Below are 21,570 nucleotides of genomic sequence, written 5' to 3'. Positions count from 1 at the left end.
AATAAAAACCAATGCTTGGGCTTCCCTGGTGGCGCAGTGGTTGAGAATCTGCCTGCCAATGCAGGGGACACAGGTTCGAGCCCTGGTCTGGGAAGATCCCACATGCCGCGGAGCAACTGCGCCCATGAGCCACAGCTACTGAGCCTGCGCTTCTGGAGCTTGTGTTCCGCGACAATGAGAGGCCGCGACAATGAGAGGCCCGCGCACCGCGATGAAGAGTGGCCCCCGCTCGCCGCAACTAGAGAAAGCCCTCACACAGAAATGAAGACCCAATACAGCCTAAATAAATTAATTAATTAATTTATTTATTAAAAAAACAAACAAACAAACCAAAAAAACCAATGCTTTGAGCTCAAACATTTTCCCAAAAGTACCCTGCAGTGGTTGACTAGTGTCCCCCCAAAAGACATCTTTCAGTCCTAATCCCCAGTTCCTATGAATGTGACCTTATTTGGAAATAGAGGCTTTACAGATGTATCAATAGTTAGTTAAGCACCTTGACACGAGATCATCCTGGGTTTAGGGTGGACCCTAAATCCAACGGCTGGTATTCTTATAAGAGAAGAGAAAAGGAGATTTGAGACCAAGAGGACAGAAACATGGAGGACGACGGAGGTAAGCACTGGAGTTGTGCTGCCACAAGCCAAGGACACCAGGAGCCACCCAAAGCTAGAATACAGGTCAAATAGAATTTCAGCTGACACAAGTCCACAGAAAGGTGAGAGTCTGCATCAAGCCTGGAACGGCCCTTCAAGGCTGTATCTTAAAGTTGGATCTCTCCATTGGACAGAAGAAGAAATTAAAGTTCTAGGAAGTTAAGAGAGTTCCCCAAAATCCCACAGCCTGTTAATAGATGAGACGAGGACTCAGGTCTCCGAACTCCCCCTGGGCTTGGCTCTCAGGGCCAGGTTGCTCCTACAGCTAGGTAGAAGAATTATACTAATGAAGGACATGGAAGAAGTGCAGGAGAAAGGGGCCACAATGGGCAGGAGCTAAGGCTAGTGATATCCACCAGTGTCTAATATACAAATATTATCAGTTAATGTTGGACACTGGTAGTTTTCTGAATTTTCTGCAATGCAAGGCATGGACTCTAAAGTCACACAGACATGGATTCAAATTCTGCCTCTCCGACTTATCAGTTGTGACTTTGAATTAATTATCTGAATACTAAGCCCTGAGTTCCTTATCTATAAAATGGGGATAAATAACACCTATCTCATTTGGTCATAGCGACAATTAAATGACAGATTGTATGTAAAAAAAAAAAAACCAACTACATACAGTACGCACCATTTATATAAAGTTAAGAAGGCCAAATACAGATTCAATTTAGAGCTCACCTATGCGGGGGACGGGGTGGGGGGAGCGTGCAGTCACGAAGGGATACATGGGGGGCTTCCACTCTACTGTTAATGTGTTTTTTTTTAAATATTTATTCATTTATTTATTTTTGGCTGTGTTGGGTCTTCGTTTCTGTGCGAGGGCTTTCTCTAGTTGCAGCGAGCGGGGGCCACTCTTCATGGCGGTGCGCGGGCCTCTCACTGTCACGGCCTCTCTTGTTGCGGAGCACAGGCTCCAGATGCGCAGGCTCAGTAGTTGTGGCTCACGGGCCTAGTTGCTCCACGGCATGTGGGATCTTCCCGGACCAGGGCTCGAACCCATGTCCCCTGCATTGGCAGGTGGATTCTTAACCACTGCGCCACCAGGGAAGCCCAATGTTTTCTTAAGGTGTGTGGTGCTGGGTATGTGGGTGCTTATGCTGTTATTCTTCATAACATTTTGTTTTAAATACATTTCTTAAAATTTACACATAGGAAGAAATTAATAAATTAACTGCTATTATAATTTCTATTAACCCAAAAGTATTTATTCAGTTCTTACTCCATGTGGGGGACTGTGCAACACAATAGCAAATGCTAAGGAAAGATTCATGCCCCCCCAATCTAGATTAGAACCTCCAGTCTGGCGGGGTTGCAGCACCCAACTTATAAGTGTAATAGTACCAGGCAGAATGCAGTAAGTGACTTGAGGGGTAAAAAGAAAGAAAAGAGACACCATAACTGCTTGGAGAGACCTTCTAAGACTTCATCATACAGGGGGCAACTGAAATGTGCCTTAAAACCCGAGTAGAATCTTCAGCAGTAGAGAAAACAAAAAGATGTCTAGCTAACAATTATGCCATTAACAGAGGCACCAGAAGGGAAACCAGAATGATTACACAGATCACGGGCACAGAGACTAGAGAATGTGAAATCAGAGGCCAGGGAAAGAAGAAATGAGAAATAAGGCCAGGATGGTCAGCACAGGGGTACTCGTGTCCAGCGAGAAAACAAGAGCAGATTTCTTTCTCTTGAAACTTTCAAAAGAACAGTTTTCATGTAATCATGCAGGGGAAGGAGCGAAATCTCAGGATGAGTGGGAGGTGAAGAAGGAGGTAGGGGTACAGCTGACTATGCTTTAGAGACATTTGCACCTGCTGCAAAGGACGGCAGCTAAAGAAAATGGCAATATCAGGATGAATTTTTAGTCAAGGGAGGCCCCAGCATACTTCCAGAGAAAGGGCAAAGAAAGAACTAGTGGGACATCGAAATATACAGATGCAAACCAGACAAGCGACCGCCATTCTCTTTCACATACAAGGTTCCAGAAAAAGCAAAAGGAAAAAGGTCAAAAACACAAGTGGCAATGTCAGATTGGCATATGAGCTGAGATTAAAAATTGGTTTTCTTGAACTAACGAAGAGTCCCTGGTCCATCTTGGAAAAGGACTACAGGTGATCAGGCACACAAATGGCAAACGTTTTCCCTCTGACCACACCCCTTCCAGGCACAATTACCTTGGGGTATGAAATAAAACTTGAAAACCACTGTTTTACCATAGAATAAAGGATTTAGCTGGGGGGAGTAGATATCTGTACAAAACCTTTTTTATAAATGAAAAAAAATAACATGAAGAATGAAGTTCTTAATAAAAAATAAAGTTAAGACCATCTGACCATATCATTTCACCACATCAAGATTCCAAACCAGCCACTATGGAAAATAGCCTGGCAGCTCCTCAAAAAGTTAAATGTAGGGGCTTCCCTGGTGGTGCAGTGGCTGAGAATCCGCCTGCCAATGCAGGGGACACGGGTTCGAGCCCTGGTCTGGGAAGATCCCACATGCCGCAGAGCAACTGGGCCTGTGAGCCCCAACACTGAGCCTGCGCGTCTGGAGCCTGTGCTCCGCAACAAGAGAGGCCGCGATAGTGAGAGGCCCGCGCACCGCGATGAAGAGTGGCCCCCCGCTCGCCGCAACTAGAGAAAGCCCTCGCACAGAAACAATGACCCAACACAGCCAAAAATAAATAAATAAATTTATTTAAAAAAAAAAAAGTTAAATGTAGAATTTACCGTACGACCCAGCAATTCCACTTCTAGGTATATACCCAAGAGAACAGAAAACATACGTCCACACAAAAACTTGTACACCACTGTTTGTAGCAGCATTATTTATAAAAGCCAAAAAGTGGAAACCACCCAAATGTCCGTCAATTGATAAATAAAATGTAATATATCCATACAATGGAATATTACCCAATGACAAAAAAAGAATGAAATGAGGATACACCCTACAACATGGATGAAACTTGAAAACCTTACGCTAAGTGAAAGAAGTCAGATGCAAAAGGCCACATAATGAATGATTCCATTTGTACAAAATGTCCAGAATAGTCAAATCTCTAAAAACAGAAGGTAGGTTAGTGGTTGACTGTGGGGAGTTGGGGGGTGGGGGTGAGTGGCGGGGGGGGAGGGCAGCAAGTGACTGCCAATGGATATACTGCTTCTCTTTCAACTGATGAAAACATTCTGAGTTAGATAGTGGTTACGATTGCACAGCTTTGTGAATGTATTAAAAAGCACTGAACTTCACACTTAAAAAAAATTTCAAACTAGACCTTCCAATGACTTGGGCAGGAAAGAACATGCCAGTACACACACACACACACACACACACACACACACACACACACGTCACTGCTCCACACACCTATTAATAGGCTGCTCTTCCCAAATATTATACTGAAATGATGCCAGAATGACACTAAACGACAAAAGACCAGTCCACCCATATGCACATGCTCAGAAGAATAGCAATGATGCTTAATAATAACTAAAATTCATTGGCTGTTTACTATGTGTCAGGCACTGTACTGAGCACTTCACATGGATTAGCTCATTTTGTTTCTCACTTCATCCCTTTGAGGTATTACCATGCCCATTTTACAGATGAGGAAATTAAGGCACAAAAAAAGTTTCATAACTTGTGCCATGTCACACAGTTGGAATTTAACCCCAGGCAATCTGATTCATGAGCACTATGTTATTCTGCCCCAACTGACTCTGTCTTCTTAAATCACTTACAAAATTCACTGACTTACAGTGTAAACCAAGGCAGGGGAGGGTTGAGGTTTTAATACAACCAAAACTGGGTTTCCCTGGTGGCGCAGTGGTTGAGAGTCCGCCTGCCGATACAGAGGACACAGGTTCGTGCCCCGGTCGGGGAAGATCCCACATGCCGCGGAGTGGCTGAGCCCTTGAGCCATGGCCGCTGAGCCTGCGCATCCTGAGCCTGTGCTCCGCAACGGGAGAGGCCACAACAGTGAGAGGCCCGCGTACCGCAAAAAAATAAAAATAAAAATATTTTTAAAAATAAAACAACCAAAACTATCATCTTAAATAGCAATTCTGGAAAGAATACTGGAAAGACCCAAGGCTCTGAGAATGAGACCAAGCTGAGAGCTGTATTTCATGTTACTATGAATATTGATAAGTTGACTGTAAAACCCAAGCATGAAATTCCAGATTGTTACCCACTACTTTTAAGACTCATGGTAGATTACTGGGTTTCTCCCTGCCTGCAACAATCTAATAATCTAAGTGGGAACACCACTGCAAGAGCAAACAAAAACATTGGGTATTGTGTGTATGACTTTATACATAGAATACAAACAGGACATGTTTACATACATGTGTGCTCACTAAACAGTGAGGGGCAGATGGCAAGTTCTAAACCCTATGTTATTGGAGAGGAAGATGAATAAGGGTAAAAAAAATCAAAGAAGACTGCTTGAGGAGACCTTGAGAACTAGCATTTAGGAAGGGGCAGAAAGAATAAAGGTCACTACTTGAAGCAAGCTTGGAGGGAATAAGGAGGTTGGATTGTTCCTAGAGCAGTAAGGATGCCTGTATGATTAAATCAAGGAGTGTACAGTGTGTAATGTACCAGAAAATAATAGTGGACAGGAGGGAAGGGGTTATGTAAGATCTCAAAAATCAAGCTAAAATGTTTGGACTCGATAGAGTAAGAAAAGGTAAATCATGCTTTTAAAAAAGTTGTGAGGGACTTCCCTGGTGGCGCAGTGATTAAGAATCCACCTGCCAATGCAGGGGACATGGGTTCAAGCCCTGGTCCAGGAAGATCCCACATGCCGAGGAGCAACTAAGCCTGTGTGCCACAACTACTGAGCCCGTGTGCCTGGAGCCCGTGCTCTGCAACAAGAGAAGCCACCGCAATGAGAAGCCTGCGCACCGCAACGAAGAGCAGCCTCGTGGCAACTAAAGAAAGCCCTGAAGACCCAACACAGCCAAAAAAAAGTTGTGAAAGCTTTATCATATTAGTTGCATACTTCATAACAAACACTGGCTTCCACGTTTGCTTACCCAACTCTGGAGTTCTGCCTCATCTACTATTTCCTAATTTCATTTTAAATATTTTGTTTCTGTCATATCTACCTCCAAGTCATGCCCTAGTGAAACCTTAATTTCATCAGAGTCAGGATATAAAATAATTGCTTACAGTCACCGCCCTGAACAAAGCTGTGTTGGATGGTGCCTTCACAAAGCCACTTAGCACATCGCTAATGTGCATTAAATGTCCTCACACTTCATAGCTTAATCTGTAATGAATCAACGTCCCAGTGAATAAGCTGTCCCTTGAGAAAAATATGTACTTTTTTTTAATGTGAAAAGTATTTCCTTGCACTCAGTCACTGCGATCGTCTTCTTTCAGTAATAAAATTGAATGACAACGTATCCAACTTTTTTCCTGGGTGAAACAGAAATTCACAGTTGCCCATTTCACTGAAACAGAAATAGGCAGTCACAGTTGTATTTAATCGGACCCCTATGCAAACTTCTCTCCCCTACTTCTCTGCGGGGTCACTGCACCTGAATTCTTGCCGTTTTCCACAGGCTTCCAACTTGGGTCTCAGGTGCCTCCGAGGATCTGTGCTTTCAGGCAAATATTTTACCCGAGGAACAAACCCAAGGAGCAGGATCTCCTGTAAGGAACCCAGGGGCTTAGTCTGCGCCTCAGTGTGACCTTAAAGCAAGCGCACGTCCCCAGCTCTGACGAGCACACGAGTATCCGCACTCCGCGGCGCCCAGCAACGGTCAGGGAGCTCCAGATCGCGGCCGGGGCGCGCACCCACCTGACCAGGGGCTCCTTCTCGGGCACGGCGGGCTCCTCCAGGCACCCGCACGGGCAGCAGCAGCAGCACACGGTCCTCAGCCAGGCCCTCAGCCCCATGGAGAGCGAGGTGCCCCGCCGGCGCCGGACGACTCCGAGGAAGCCGCGGCGGCGGCGGCGAGCGAGCGCGGCTGCGGCGCGGCCACCGGACCGGCGTCCAGGTGCGGGGACAGTGGCGGCCGGGGCGTCGCGGGCCGGTCCGTGCGCATCACGCTGCGGCCGGGGACGCGGGCAAGGCGGGAGGCGCCTTCACGGCCCCGGGGCTGCAGGGCCGCGCGCTTTCCTCCACTTGGGTTTTGTTTAGGGCGCGGGTTTTGTTGGGGCTTTTCTTCTCTCGCTTTAATTCCCCGGGCGCAAATTGGGGCGCATGCGTTCCCGAGACGCTTCGCTGCTGCCCTCTAAAGAGGAAGCAGGGACTCCAGCCGCCAGACGGCAAAATCCGAGGGCACCGTGGGCGACCGGGCTGAGGGAAGGAGGGGCAAGCCCTCGAGTCACTGAGCACGAGGTTGGGCTGGATCTATTTATACGTTTTATTGGCCTCGCTCCCCGAGGAAATAAAAGGTCCTCCTTCCCAGCCCCACCCTTGCCTTCAAAGCGGAGGTTAGGGCAAATTTTTAACATGTCAGTCCCACAAAGAGTAAAAGTTAGCGAAAGAATAGGGTTGATGCATTGCAGAAGTGAGTTTTTTTAAGTACTATATTCACAACGAACTTTTAAAAATCGTTTTCAAGTCTCCCAGTCCTTGAATAATTCCCTCAAAAGAGGCAACCTCTATCATCAGTATTTTGCGACTTTCCAGAGCTATTTATGTGTGCGTGTGTGTGTATATTTACTTACCCTTCTGCACACTTGTAAGTATAGGCACCCACAGTCCTCTCCCTTTTTACCCCAACAGTGGCATACTCCACACATTTCTGTCCCTGATTTGCTTCACTCCTTTTACCATGGAGACTGTTCCACCCACTACATGTATAACTTCCTCTATCGTTCTTTGCATTTATGCATTTATGTAGTTGCATTTATGTAGCTGATGCCCTTATGTTATTTTAACCAGATCCTTATGAATGGACATTTAAGTTCATTCCAGCCTTTTGATATTAAAATAATGCTGCAGTGACTATCCTTTCACTGTGTGTTTGGATATGTGTATCCCTGCAGTGACTATCCTTTCACTGTGTGTTTCGATATCTGTATCCCTGCAGTGACTGTCCTTTCACTGTGTGTTTGGATATGTGTATCCCTGCAGCGAATATCCTTTCACTGTGTGTTTGGATATGTGTATCCCTGCAGTGACTGTCCTCTCACTGTGTGTTTGGATATGTGTATCCCTGCAGTGACTGTCCTTTCACTGTGTGTTTGGATATGTGTATCCCTGCAGTGACTATCCTCTCACTGTGTGTTTGGATATGTGTATCCCTGCAGTGACTATCCTCTCACTGTGTGTTTGGATATGTGTATCCCTGCAGTGAATATCCTCTCACTGTGTGTTTGGATATGTGTATCCCTGCAGTGACTGTCCTTTCACTGTGTGTTTGGATATGTGTATCCCTTGAATAAATACTTGGCAGCTGACTTTCTGGGTCATAGGTAAGATGCCTTTTTAAATTCTGATGGATCTTGCCAAATTGCCCTCCAAAGAGGTAATTCCCATTTACACTCTGACCGGCAACATATGAAAGGATGTTTCCCTAAATCCCCACCAATACTATGGAATTTTCATCTTTGTCAATCTTATTGATTCAAAAAATATTTACTGAACATCTGTTATGTGCCAGGCATGTTCTAGGCTCTGGGAATACAGCCATGAACAAAAGAAACAAAAATCCATACTTTCTTGGAGCAAACATCCTAGTAGGGAAGTTCCACAAACGAAACAATACATTATTGAGTGCGTTAGAAAGTGGTATGTACTATGGAGAAAAATAAGGCAGGGAGGGGATAAGAAGTGCCAGGAAGTTGTATGTGTGTGTGTGTGTGTGTGTGTGTGTGTGTGTGTGCTGGGGAGAGGGGTGGTGGCTGCAGTTTTAAATGGGGTGATCAGGGAAGACCTCCCTATATGGTGACACTTAAGAAAAGACTTGAAGATGATGAGCAGGGCTTCCCTGGTGGCGCAGTGGTTGAGAGTCCGCCTGCTTTCGTGCCCTGGTCCGGGAAGATCCCACATGCCGCGGAGCAGCTGGGCCTGTGAGCCATGGCCACTGAGCCTGCGCGTCCGGAGCCTGTGCTCCGCAAGGCGAGAGGCCACAACAGTGAGAGGCCTGCGTACTACAAAAAAAAAAAAAAAAAAAAAAAAAAAGATGATGAGCAAGCTAGCCCTGATTTCAAGGGGAAGAGCATTTCAGGGAGAGTGAAAGCCGTGTGCAAAACCCCAGAGAAGAGAGAATCAACAGCAGGGTGCCTAAGAAAGAGCAGGGATTCCAGGGGCCCTAGAGAGGAATAGGCCAGGAGGAAGAGTAATAGGAGATGATAGAATGTGGGACCTTTGGGGACATGGCAAGGACTCTGGACTTTGTTCCATGTGAGCTGAGCAAACCTTTGGAGGTTTTCGAGTAGAGGGAGAGAAGTGGTCGACCTAGATGGCCACAGGATCCACTGGTTGCTGTCTTGAGAAGAAACTGGGTGTCAAGGGCTGTTTTAGGGAGAGGCAAATGGAGGCCATTCTAATGACCCAGATGACCATGATTTGGACCAGGGAGGAAGCAGTTAGAGGTGGGCAGAAATGGCTGGACTCTGAATGGAATTTGAAGACAGAGCCAACGAGACTTATAACAGATTGGAAGTAAAGTATAAAAGAAAGAGAGGAGGGAGTCCAAGGGTTGGGGCTTACAAGCTGTGAAAGTCGAACTGTCACTGATTGATTGTGATAAAGAACGTGGGATAGGCTGGCTTGGAGGGCTGAGGAGGGAGAGCAAGAGTTTATTTTCAGAAGTGTCAATTCTCACGGGCAGTGTGTTCATTTAAAAGTGTGTTACAGGGCTTCCCTGGTGGCGCAGTGGTTGAGAGTCCGCCTGCTGATGCAGGGGACGCGGGTTCGTGCCCCAGTCCGGGAGGATCCCACATGCCGCGGAGCGGCTGGGCCCGTGAGCCATGGCCGCTGAGCCTGTGTGTTACAACACGTAAGCTTATCCTGTTCTGGCTACATTATGAGGCTGAAGGAACTTATCAAGTACATATTCATTGAGAGGCTGCCTACTGAGAGTTAAGGAAGGATAAGAGAAGGTCCCCGAGGGCTCTGACTTAGCTGGGGAGACAGGATATGGACCCATGATGAAAAGTTGAGAGGACATGACAGAGTACCAGCTGTCACGAGGCAGCACAGGGCTGTGGTATCAAGCCCAGCACCGCGTCATTTATCATTTGCAACTGTGCCAGGATGGAGTACTATGTACTATGTTCTGAAGTTGGATTTTGGATTTGAGTTCACCTACCTAGGTTCAAGTAGAAAGTGGGCCAAGGGGGCTGCCAGCAAGAAGATGAAAGCTAGGGTCTGACGGCTTCTGTTAACTATTGGAGTTGAATTTGTTGAGAATGGAGAAATTAGAGAAGGCATTCAGCTCCTGGAAAATACAGGTACTCTGCCCCTTTACTAACCTTGATCTTAGACAAGTCACTTAATTTTTCTGAACCTCAGTTTTCTAATTTGTGAAATGGAGATGATGAGTCGAGCCCTACCGACTAGAAAGTTGTGAGACTCGAATGAGATCATTTGAAAGCCATAAAGTACTATAGAAATAGCAGAATTCAACACAGTTGACTAAATCCAAATAGTATAGGCCTGTTGAGCAAATGTCAGTTCCAGTACTACTTGGCTTACAGATGACAGTATTTCTCTTCACGTTTGTACCTCTGCGATGTGTGGGCATCTTTCACGTGGTGGGTTTCAGACAGGATATTTCTGGAAAGCCACAGAACCACGTCTATATAACCAACTTGCTCAGGAGGTTAACGCTCTGCTTTGCTAAGGACCACATGTAGTGTTTGCCTGCTCTAACGACTTAGGAATATTTTCTTTTAAAATTAATGTGAAGTGTTAAAACTTATAAATGAAACATTCCTCTAAAAAACTGAAATATTACAATTAAGGTTCCCTCTGATCACAGTCCTGTCTCCTTTCTAGCCTCCTCAGGGTAACCGTATGCTACAAACCTTTTTCAGTATGCTACAAACCTTCTTCTGGACACACATACACATATGTGCCCCGTGATGTATACATAGCATCACTGTGTATGCTGTCATTTTTTTTCTGGCTGCGCCGCACGGCATGCAGGATCTTATTTCCCTGACCAGGGATTGAACCAGCGCCCCCTGCGGTGGAAGCGCGGAGTCTTAACCACTGGACTGCCAGGAGAATCCCTATGTTGTCATTTTTGGTGGTGAGGTTGGTTTTAATATACAAGGTACGCATTCATCTACCTGCAGGCTTTCTCCACTTAATAATATGTCTTGGAGATCTAGCCTTATTAGTACACATAATACTACCTCATTCTTTTTAACTGATGTGAGTATTCTATTTATTAGTTTTCTAAGGATTATTATGTGTGTTTTCAAAGTATTCATCTTCCCAGAAGTTAAATATCGTCATGATTTCTGTTTTCTGGAAACTTAAGGAACGACAGCGCTACCAAACCCCGCAGCTTTACCTTGCAGATATCTGAGGCCATATTCTGGCACCCCCATCTCCCGTTTCAGACTTCATTAGCAAGAGAGCAGCAAGCTTTCCTTTTTTTAGAGTGATGCTAGATTGTTCCTACAGCCTGAGTTGACGCAACACCACCCACCACTGGCAGCAACATCTGGCATTTACCAAGAGCCCTTGGGCACCCGATGTCAGGGGAGTGGGCAGTCCCCTGAGGCAACTGGTGACTCATAGACCCATTAGCTGTCTGTTTACAAGGCAGAACTGCCAGTCTATAGTTTCGGGTTTCTCCGTGGCAGGGAAAACTCTAGAGTTTGCTTTGAAAACAAGTAGTACAGTTTGAAGTCCTCTTTCTTTGAGAACTTACTGATGACTTCTGAGCGTTGGAGGAAAAGGCATACACAGGACGGGAAAAACTAGAAAATCAAAATTCTTAAGTTCCAACACCACATCATTAGTGCATTCCACAGAAAAGCTATGCTTGCAGCAACATAGCACAAGCTGGTGTCATTCAATTATTCATTCAACATGTATTTACAGAGCCCAGTACTAGGATACAATGGTGAACCAGAATGTAGATTCCATTCATGAAGACGGGGACTTGGTTCTTTGCAATATTCCAGCATCTAAAATAGTACAGACCTATCAAAGAGACTTACTAAATAGAAAGATACACTGTATCACAACTTTTAGAACAGTGCAGGCACACGGTAGACACTTAATAAATGTGTTGAATAAATATGTGTATGAAAACAGAAAAAGAGCTAGTGAATGCAGAGTTTGCATTATGCCAATTTCTGAAGAGTCTATTAATGAGCTGCCCAAGTCCAGTAGAGAGTTAAAAACCGTTGTCTTCCTGAGAGAAAAAGGACATCTTCTGAAACAAGCCAGCACCCCAAGCCAAGGCCAGCATTATCATTCTCCCCAAGGGGCCCAAGATGGACAGCCCACATGCCTCTTAGGGGACTCCAGAAAGGTCCAGACACAGGACTGGATGTCACCAATGTAAAAGCCCGCCAAGAGTCCCCGTTGGTCCCTTATTTCTGCCTCTGTAGTATGCCTCAGCCCTCCTTTTGGTAACAGCTCTTTGTTTTCCTTTGAGGAACACCCCCCTCCAATTCCACGAGTTGGGCAGACAATGAAGGCACTCCCCCCATCCCTCAGCCTCTGACCCCCAACAAGGGATGGGCAGGTGACCAAGATGCGCCAGCCCAGATACTCTTCCTGAAATTTGCAACTTAAGGGCAAGGACCCAAAGATGGAAAATGGCTTGAGTTGAGATATGAGTTATTCTGGGGACAGCATCTTGAAGAGGAGGTCCAACAGCAATGGGCGTTTTTATACCTGGAGCTTTCCTGTTCCTGTATTTTCCAAAATCTAGTTTGTCTAGCTATTTAGTTTTCCCGTCATTCTGTGGGTTACTCCATAACTTGATCAGTACATTTTTTTTTCTTTTTTTGCTTGAGTAAACAAGAATCAGATTCTGTTGCTTTCAGAACTAAACCCATACAGTTCCACTGCGGGAGCTTACAAGGCAAGAAAAGGGTACTTGTGATGGGGCGGGGTAGGGGGAGAGGGAGAGAGAGAGGGAGGGAGAGAGAGAGAGGGAGGGAGAGAGAGAGAGGGAGGGAGAGAGAGAGGGAAAGAGAAAGAGAGAGGGAGGGAGGGAGAGAGAAAGAGAGAGAGGGAAAGAGAGAGACAGAGAGAGAGGGAGAGAGAATTATGAAAGAAGAGTTCGCTCTCAAGCCAAGCACAACGATCCAGTTTGATTTAATCAGGTGAGATTTTTATTTCTATTTCTCTACTTGGCTTCTTCCTGAAGAGAAACAGATATTGTCTGCCATCTGCAAATCCTTCAGTTTTTTCACTCTGTGGTTTCCCATAATGCAAAATACTTTCTAAATTTTCAAACTATTTTTATTTGGTATAGTTTGCTGGTCAATTTCACTTCCTTCCCTCCTCCCAAATGTATACTCTGAGAAAACCTTAATGATCAGTTCTTGTTCCTTCTTTAGTTTTAAGCAACAAACATCTTGCGTCCTCAAAATTTACTAAATAACTTCATACTCAGGAATGTCTAACCTTTTCAAAGGATGCCCTTGGAGAGAATAAAAACACATAAAGTAAGCTAGAACAGGTATAAAGCATATGGAGAGGATCTTCAAGAAAACTGGATTCTTTTTTTCTTAAGATTTATTTATTATTTATTTACTTTATTTATTTTTGTCTGCATCAGGTCTTAGTTGCAGCACGCGGGATCTTCGTTGAAGTATGCAAGATCTTTCAGGATCTTTTGCTGCGGCACGTGGGCTTCTCTCTAGTTGTGGCACGCAGGCTTCAGAGCACATGGCTCTGTAGTTGTGGCGCGTGGGCTCCAGGGTGCGTGGGCTCTGTAGTTTGCAGCACACGGGCTCTCTAGTTGAGGCGTGCGAGCTCAGTATTTGTGGCGCGCGGGCTTAGTTACCCCTCGCGGCATGTGGGATCCCAGTTCCCTGACCAGGGATGGAACCCACATCCCCTACATTGTAAGGCAGATTCTTTACCACTGGACCACCAGGGAAGTTCCTGAAAACTGGATTTTTATAGTCCCAACATGAAGGGAATCTAACCCTGCTGTGTGTCAACTCCTTTTTTGTCTAGATCTTTGTGACCTCTGTGATAACCCTCTGGGTATTAATCAGCAACTAATTGTGAATGACAAAAACATCACTCAGACTAGTTTAAGTATAAAAGGAAATTTACTGGCTCAAGTATCTGGAAAATTCAGGAAGTGATGCTAGCTTTAAACATAAATGGATCCAGGCACTCAATAAGGGTTGGTCTCTGCTAGAGATGGAATGTTTGTGCCTCTCCCAGACTCATATGTTGAAACCTAATCCCCAATGTGATGGAATTTGAAGGTGAGGCCTTTGGGAGATGATTAGGTCATGAGGATGGAGCCCACATGAATATGATTAGTGCCCTTATAAAAGAGGCCCCAGAGAGCTCCCTCACCCCTTCTGCCATTTGAGGACACAGTGAGAAGATAGCTGTGTATGAACCAGGAAGCAGGCCCTCACCAGACATTGAATCTCCTGGTGCCTTGATCTTGGCTTCCCAGCCTCTAGAACTGTGAGAAATAAATTTCTGTTGTTTAAAAGCCACCCAGTCTATAGAATGCCCGTTACAGTAGCCCAAACAGACTAAGACACTCTCTTATCTTCTCTGGGTCTGAGTTGGTGACACTCACAGGCCCCTGGTAGCCCTGGATTTCACCATCTTTTCTGCTGATAATCTCAGCAGAAAGAGAACAGCTCCTTCCCAGTTGATCAGCAGGCCTGGGCCCAACTTTAATTGGCCTGAATTTTCAAAGGGAGAAATACACCTACTGAGTCTCATGTACACTCCTGCAGTGCTCAAGTGAAGAGGAACGGGGGAGACAGAAAAAGGAAGCCAATTGTACTAAGAGTGGGAGAGCTTCCTAAGGAAAATCAGATGGAGCGACAAAAAAAGGGAATGGATGCTGGCAAGGAAAAGCAACATATGCCAACTACACTCAGCAGCGGCAGCTGCTGATGCTCTGGTCCAAGCACGGTTGTGTGTGCCATACAGAATGGACAGAAAGGGCTGCACAAAGAAGAGCCACTCCGTGGTTCCATCAGGTCCAATGCACAGAAACTCAGAGCACAGGAGCTGTCTGCCAGAGGGACTTCAGTATCCCACTGCAGTCCCTGAAAATGCAGATGGGCAAGTGATGAGTTCAGCAATTCTACTCCCAAAACCAAAGAGAAAAACAGAAATTACTTTACTGGCTGTAGAGGAACTCTCACATGAGGCTGTGGCACAGGCAGAGTTTCTCAAAGGGTGATCTTAAACTCCTGCATTAGAATCCCTAGGGGTGCTTACTGAAACTCCAGACTCCTAGACCCTAGTTGAGATCATCTGAATTGTAAGCTCTGGGGTTGGGGCCCCAGAATCTGCCATTTGATCAGGCTGCCAAGCAGGGCTGGGACTGAGGTGCAGCTAATGAGGTGCTTGGGGTGCAGCAGTCAAGGGGGTGCTCACTCTGGGGTCAACCCTGCACCTGTGCAACACTGAGAGCAAGCAGGTCCTTCAGAGTTCCACCCTAGCCCCTCACTTCCCTCACCCTAGTCCTGGCCCTGCTCCCAAGGCTTGGGAATTCTGAAGCACACTGTTATAGACTGAATTATGTCTGCTCCAAAATTCCTTTGTTGAAGTCCTAACCTCTAGTACCTCAGAATGTGGCTGTACTTGAAGATAGGGCCTATAAAGAGGTAATTAAGGTTAAATGAGGGCATTTATCCAACATGATTGGTCTCCTTATAAGAATACGAGATTAGGACACAGACACAGACTGAAGACCATATGAAGACAAAGGGAGAAGACAGCCATCTATGAGCCAACCTCAGAATAAAATCAACCCTGCTGACACCTTGATCTCGGACTTCTAGCTTCCAGAACTATGAGAAAATATATTTCTGTTGTTTAAGCCACCAGTATGGTATTTGTTATGGCAGCCCCAGCAAACCAATACACATACCACGTTTGAGAACCGGTGGCAAGGCTGTTGAGAGCAGGAGCTCTGCTATCATACTGCCCCCTCTGTGGCTGCAGTCAGGATTAGGTGAGATAATCACATAAAGCACTTCATACAGTTTCATGAAAAATGGGAAGCAGGCACCCTGTAAATGCTAGCTATAATCATTGTTGTTAATAAAACATATGTACTTTAGTCAGCTTCTAACCCATCACGTTACACAGCCAATTGTGACCACCTAAAATTATTCAACTTAGCAATACTTATTGGGTGTCAACTTTATAAACATAGCACTGTGCTCAACCTCTTCTGGAACCAAAGATGAAAAATGAGCAGTAGTCATCTTCAGAGCGCTACCAAGAGTAAAAACTGGAAAATTATGAAACTGAAATGTCCATCTGTGCTGCAATGCACCCATCATTTTGATTCCTGCAATGTGCCCTTCCTTAACTCACTCCTGACTTTTCCATGTTTAACAAGACTGCCATGCCTAACTCCTATGGGAGTTAGCTATACTCCCATAACTAACTATCCTGTCATACCTTTACTAACTATACCCCCATAGCTAACTATCCTGCCATGCCTGCCTATACTCCCATAGCTAATTATACTGCTCCCTCTGACAATATTCCCACATCTAACTATACGTTTATCTAACTCTACTGTCATAGCTAACTATCCTGCTACAACAAACACTTTTCAGATGCCCAGAACAGCCTCAATTCTCACATCTTCAGATGTGATATGGAATCGGACCTTTTCCCACCTCTGGAAAACTACCTCCCCCTACAATCCCAAGAATTCTGCATTCTCCAAAGTCTCTCTACATTCCACCTAACTAAATTAAACATAAACCCAGACCCATTAATCATGCCACATTTATTCCTAATTCAATTAAACTCACCTTCATAAACATTTATTAAGCATCTGCTGTACACAAGGTGACACAAAGTTTTAAAATAAAAGACATGCATAAAAAACTATAATAATGGAGAAAACATTACCACCGTTCATATTTGCTATGAAAGGCCCCTAAAGGTTTGTCCCAACTTACACCCAGATCCTACCAATACGAATGTTAATAGACAACAAGAATTATGCCAATGGGTTTTTAGTTTCCCACTCATTTATAGTACTTCTTTCTCCATAACACTCACAGGGATGCAGAAACAGGTCAAAACCCTGGAAATTTTCCATGCGAGTTCTACAAACGTAAAAGGACCAGGTAAATCTTCCCCTATAAACCCTCCTGTAATTCTCCATGCTGCCATCTCATGGGCTTCCGTTGTAAATGAAGTGCAGTTTCTTCGGAGATGGGACTAAGGATCTGACATAGGTTAGAAAGCTTTCTTTCACTCAACACAGGGAAAGTTGCTGCAGCAACAAAGCCTGTGCAGACTGAGATCTTAAAGGGCCACTGCAGTACTCAAATTGGAGGTTTAAACAGGCTCGAGGCTGAACTCTAAACCTGTCAGGGCGCTGCTAAATTGAGCAGTAAGCCCTCCCTTCTCTTGACTAGCATAAGCCAAACTGCACAATTACTGTCTAACTCTTTCATTTGATCTCATTAAGCATTGCTACTTGATTTATTAGCTTGAAAACCATGGAAAAGAGCAGAGGCTATTACATATATTTCCTGACTCATCTAAAAGGAGTAATTTAAATAAATGATTAAAATGGAAGCGTTTTGGGCTTCCCTGGTGGCACAGTGGTTGAGAGTCCGCCTGCCGATGCAGCGGACACGGGTTCGTGCCCCGGTCCGGGAGGATCCCACATGCTGCGGAGCGGCTGGGCCCGTGAGCCATGGCCGCTGAGCCTGCGCGTCCGGAGCCTGTGCTCCGCAGCGGGAGAGGCCACAACAGTGAGAGGCCGCGTACCGCAAAAAAAAAAAAAAAAGAAAAAAGAAATCTGGAATCATGCATTGGGTTTCCAGGGAAGCAGATTCTGAGACGGAGTGAGCTTACAGAAGGTTAGCAGGAATTATTTGTGGCTTACAGGAGGCCTAGTGGGGAGTACTCACAGGTTATAGGAGGCCTAGTGGGGAGTACTCACAGGTATAGGAGGTCTACAGGGGAGCACTTACGGCTTGCAGGAAGCCTACTAGGGGGCACTCGTGGCTTACAGGAGGCCTAGGGGGAAGCACTCATGGAATCAACACCTGTGGAAGGGAAGGGAAGAAAAGGGAACAGGGCTGGGCTTCAGCCAGCCCTAGGGGAACTTCATGGCTGAGCGGTTTGGGTTGGTAAGAGAGGGCTGAGCCTTTCTACTCCCATGATAATCAACCTCTGGATGAGGGCCACCTGGGAAGGGAACATGACCTTGGCTAGGGCAGCTCTCTTCAGCTGAGGCTGTCCAGCAGGGGGCTGACAGATGAGGGCTGTCTGCTGGCAGCACTTCTAGTAGCCGGCCCAGTAACTCTCCTCCTGAGGGAGGATCTGCGTGGCACGTCATAGCATCCACTGCCCAGCAGCCCCTAGACCTAAATGCATCCCTGTGGTTGTTCCACGAGCTCAGAATTTCCTTCCTCTGGAAATGCAGGAATTCTTTTATCAGATTACTTTAAAATAAGATAGGCTGAACTTTATGTTTTTCCTTCCTTTACTTTACTGTGGTAAAATAAAGGCATTATCACAAAATCCTTCTGCTCTTAGGAGGGAACATTCTAGAAATCAAGGCTCAGAGAATTCTGTCCAACAGTGGAGGCAATGCCACCTATGTTAAATTGATTAAAAATACATGCTGCAATTTGGATGAACCTCAAAAACTTACGGTAGGTGAAGAAGGCCAGACACAAAAGGTCACATGTTGCATGATTCCATTTACATGACATATCCCGAGTGGGTAAATCCATAGGGATAGAATTCCACCTGGTTGTTGCCAGGGCTGCAGGGAGGAGAAATGAGGAGCAACTGATTAATAAATATAGAGTTTCCCTTTGGGAATATTTTGGAACTGGATAGAGATGGTGGTTGCAGAGCACTGTGATATACTAAATGCCACTGAATCGTTCATTTAAAAGTGGTTAATTTTATGTTACGTCAATTTCACCTCAGTTTTTTAAAATGAGTTTTTAAAAAAATCATCTTCTTTGGAGGCAGTCTGTTATATTAAAATTAACCCTCTACTGGAAATTCCCTGGCAGTCCAGTGGTTAGGACTCTGTGCTTTCACTGCCCAGGGCCTGGGTTCAATCCCTGGTTGGGATTGAAAAAAAAAAAAGAAAGAAAAAAAATTAACCCTCTACTGTAGGAGCCTCCCGCTTTTGAGTAACTGGATATTACCAAAACATTGTAACTCTGTCCTCAGAGTAAATTTAGATTACATAAGGCAAGTCAGGTAAAACTCTGTATTTAAAGTCAAGCATCCTACTCAAGTAGATACTGAATAGATACAAAATTATGTATAACTATAAGCAACTGATTTAAACGGGGCAAGTAATTTCTGTTTACAACTAAAGGATATTTTCCTACAAAAGGAGTTTGGAGTATTGTGATTAATACAGCCTTAAAAATTTTTTGAAATAAAAATAATGTTCAGATATTTCAGAATCTCCAAAATGATTTGGAAAGGCACACTTCAAACAAACAATTTTTTTAAATACTTGATGAAAAACATTCATCTTTTACTGGTAAAAACATGAAGAACTGCATCTGAATACTTTGCTTTAATGTGTCTGGTGTTTGGTGACAAGAAAGACAGAGTAACAGTGTAAATATATTTGTTTGAAGCTAAACGTTATGTGAATTAAGCTATATTTAAACAAATAACTCCCTTTACCCCTACGACCACTCCACCACTATTACCCAGCATAGTCTGAAATTCATAAGAGAAATTTAACTTTGAAGTAAAAGGAACAGTCCAAAAGCCATGAAACAGTTAAGATACCAGGACCTTCAAGTGTCGATTTAAAATATGCCTAACAGGGACTTCCCTGGTGGCGCACTGGTTAAGAATCCGCCTGCCAATGCAGGGGACACGGGTTTGAGCCCTGGTCTGGGAAGATCCTACATGCCGTGGAGCAACTAAGCCTGCGCTCTAGAGCCCATGAGCCACAACTACTGAAGCCTGAGTGCCACAACTACTGAAGCCCACGTGCCTAGAGCCCATGCTCCCAACAAGAGAAGCCACTGCAATGAGAAGCCCACACACCGCAACGAAGAGTAGCCCCCGCTCACAACTAGAGAAGCCCGCGCACCAGTGAAGACCCAACACAGACATACATACATACATACATACATACATTAAAAAAATACGCCTAACAGCAAAAGTCCATGTTCTAGGCAAGTGAGTGTCAAATCAATTATCCTCTCCCCCATCCTCTCTGATAAAAGAACCATTTATAAATTTCATTGTTTTTCTAAAGCATTCCAAATTTGAAGTTTCTGTACAAAATACTTTCTGAATTTCAAAACATATTTAAAACCTATTATATAATGAAATTTAAAATTTTAATGTTTATCTGAATTTTCAAGAATGCAATTTTCTTTTTTTCTCTTCAGTACAGTTATTCCAGACTAAAAATTTTAAATTTGAGACATGGCATTTTGAATTCCATACAAGAATTTGTATTTCTGCACTAAAACTAACAAGCTAAAGTTTCATGTAAATATGATATAAAACATGTGCTTTATATATTTTTTTTAAACATCTTTATTGGAGTATAATTGCTTTACAATGGTATGTTAGTTTCAGCTTCACAACAAAATGAATCAGTTATATATATACATATGTTCCCATATCTCTTCCCGCTTGCGTCTCCCTCCCTCCCACCCTCATGTGCTTTATATTGAAATAAACTACATTTGAAGTGTGTTATGTTTGTAAACCAAAGTTGTCTTTTAGAAATTGACTCCAAAAAACTTAGTCCAAAAATATATACAAATCAACAGCAAAGTTTCCACTTGATCTTTCCAGGCAGGATTTAAATGTGTCATATCTTGATGTTTTCCCAGTTATAGTGTATTAATTTAATTCTGCTTGATCTTGATATATTCTGGATATTTTCTCAAATATACTTGAATTTTGAAAATTTGAATTTGTATAGCATCATGGAAGGTGATATAAAGAAGGACTGAGGCTGCTAAGTTAGGGCAGCCAAGGCAAATGATTAAAACCAGGCAGGAAGTGTAATAAACAATTCCCACTGCCAAGAGGCTGGCGCTCCAGGTCTAGCAACTCAAACCTGTTTGCAGGTGTAGAAACTCAAACTTGTTATCCAGCTGTCCAAAGTTCTCAGAATTCAAGGATGCCGAATTATGTTCACAAACTCACCAGAAATTGAAGGATGTTGTCTAGACTTACATAAAACTCTCAAGCACGGGACTTCCCTGGTGGTATAGTGGTTGGGAATCTGCCTGCCAATGCAGGGGACATGGGTTCAATCCATGGTCCAGGAAGATCCCACATTCCGTGGAGCAACTAAGCCCGTGTGCCACAACTACTGAAACCTGTGCACTCTAGGGCCTGCGAGCCACAACTACTGAGCCTGCATGCTGCAACTACTGAAGCCTGCATGCCTAGAGCCCATGCTCCACAACAAGAGAAGCCACCACAATGAGAAGCCCGCACTCCGCAACAAAGAGTAGCCCCTGCTTGCCGCAACTAGAGAAAGCCCACGTACAGCAACAAAGACCCAACGCAGCCAAAAATAAAATTAATTAATTAATTAAACTCCCAAGCTGGCTGAAAATTCCTATGGGCCAGAGCAGGCCATTAGCTCCCTTTAGCAAAGCTGCCCAGAAAATCAAATTTTTGAATTTATTTTTGGACATGGTTTTGGAGGAAAGGGAGATAGATGGTTTAATGAATTTAGCACTGAGAGTCTGATGCATCCTTCTGCAAAAGAGGGATGTATATGCCAAGCAAAGTGAACATTTGTAGCCCTTG

General features: G+C 44.5%; 1 protein-coding gene across 7 annotated transcripts in view; it reads right to left on the bottom strand.

The window, feature by feature from the left end:
* Nucleotides 1-21,570, bottom strand: part of MREG (melanoregulin) — a 140,538-nt gene that overhangs the window by 60,259 nt on the left and 58,709 nt on the right. Inside the window, exon 1 of one of the 7 annotated variants that reach the window (XM_019938962.3) lies at nucleotides 6,475-6,956. The exons of the other annotated variants lie outside the window; for them this stretch is intronic. Within the exon in view, the coding sequence (XP_019794521.2) occupies nucleotides 6,475-6,572 (98 nt within the window). The 5' untranslated portion in view covers nucleotides 6,573-6,956. Of the gene's footprint in view, nucleotides 1-6,474; nucleotides 6,957-21,570 lie in introns of those variants that run through there. 7 annotated transcript variants of the gene reach the window in all.

This window comes from Tursiops truncatus, chromosome 7 (assembly GCF_011762595.2).
Source record: "Tursiops truncatus isolate mTurTru1 chromosome 7, mTurTru1.mat.Y, whole genome shotgun sequence".
NCBI classification, from domain to species: Eukaryota; Metazoa; Chordata; class Mammalia; order Artiodactyla; family Delphinidae; genus Tursiops; species Tursiops truncatus.
Note: the sequence above shows the minus strand (reverse complement) of the source record. Positions and strands in the feature narration are given on the sequence as shown.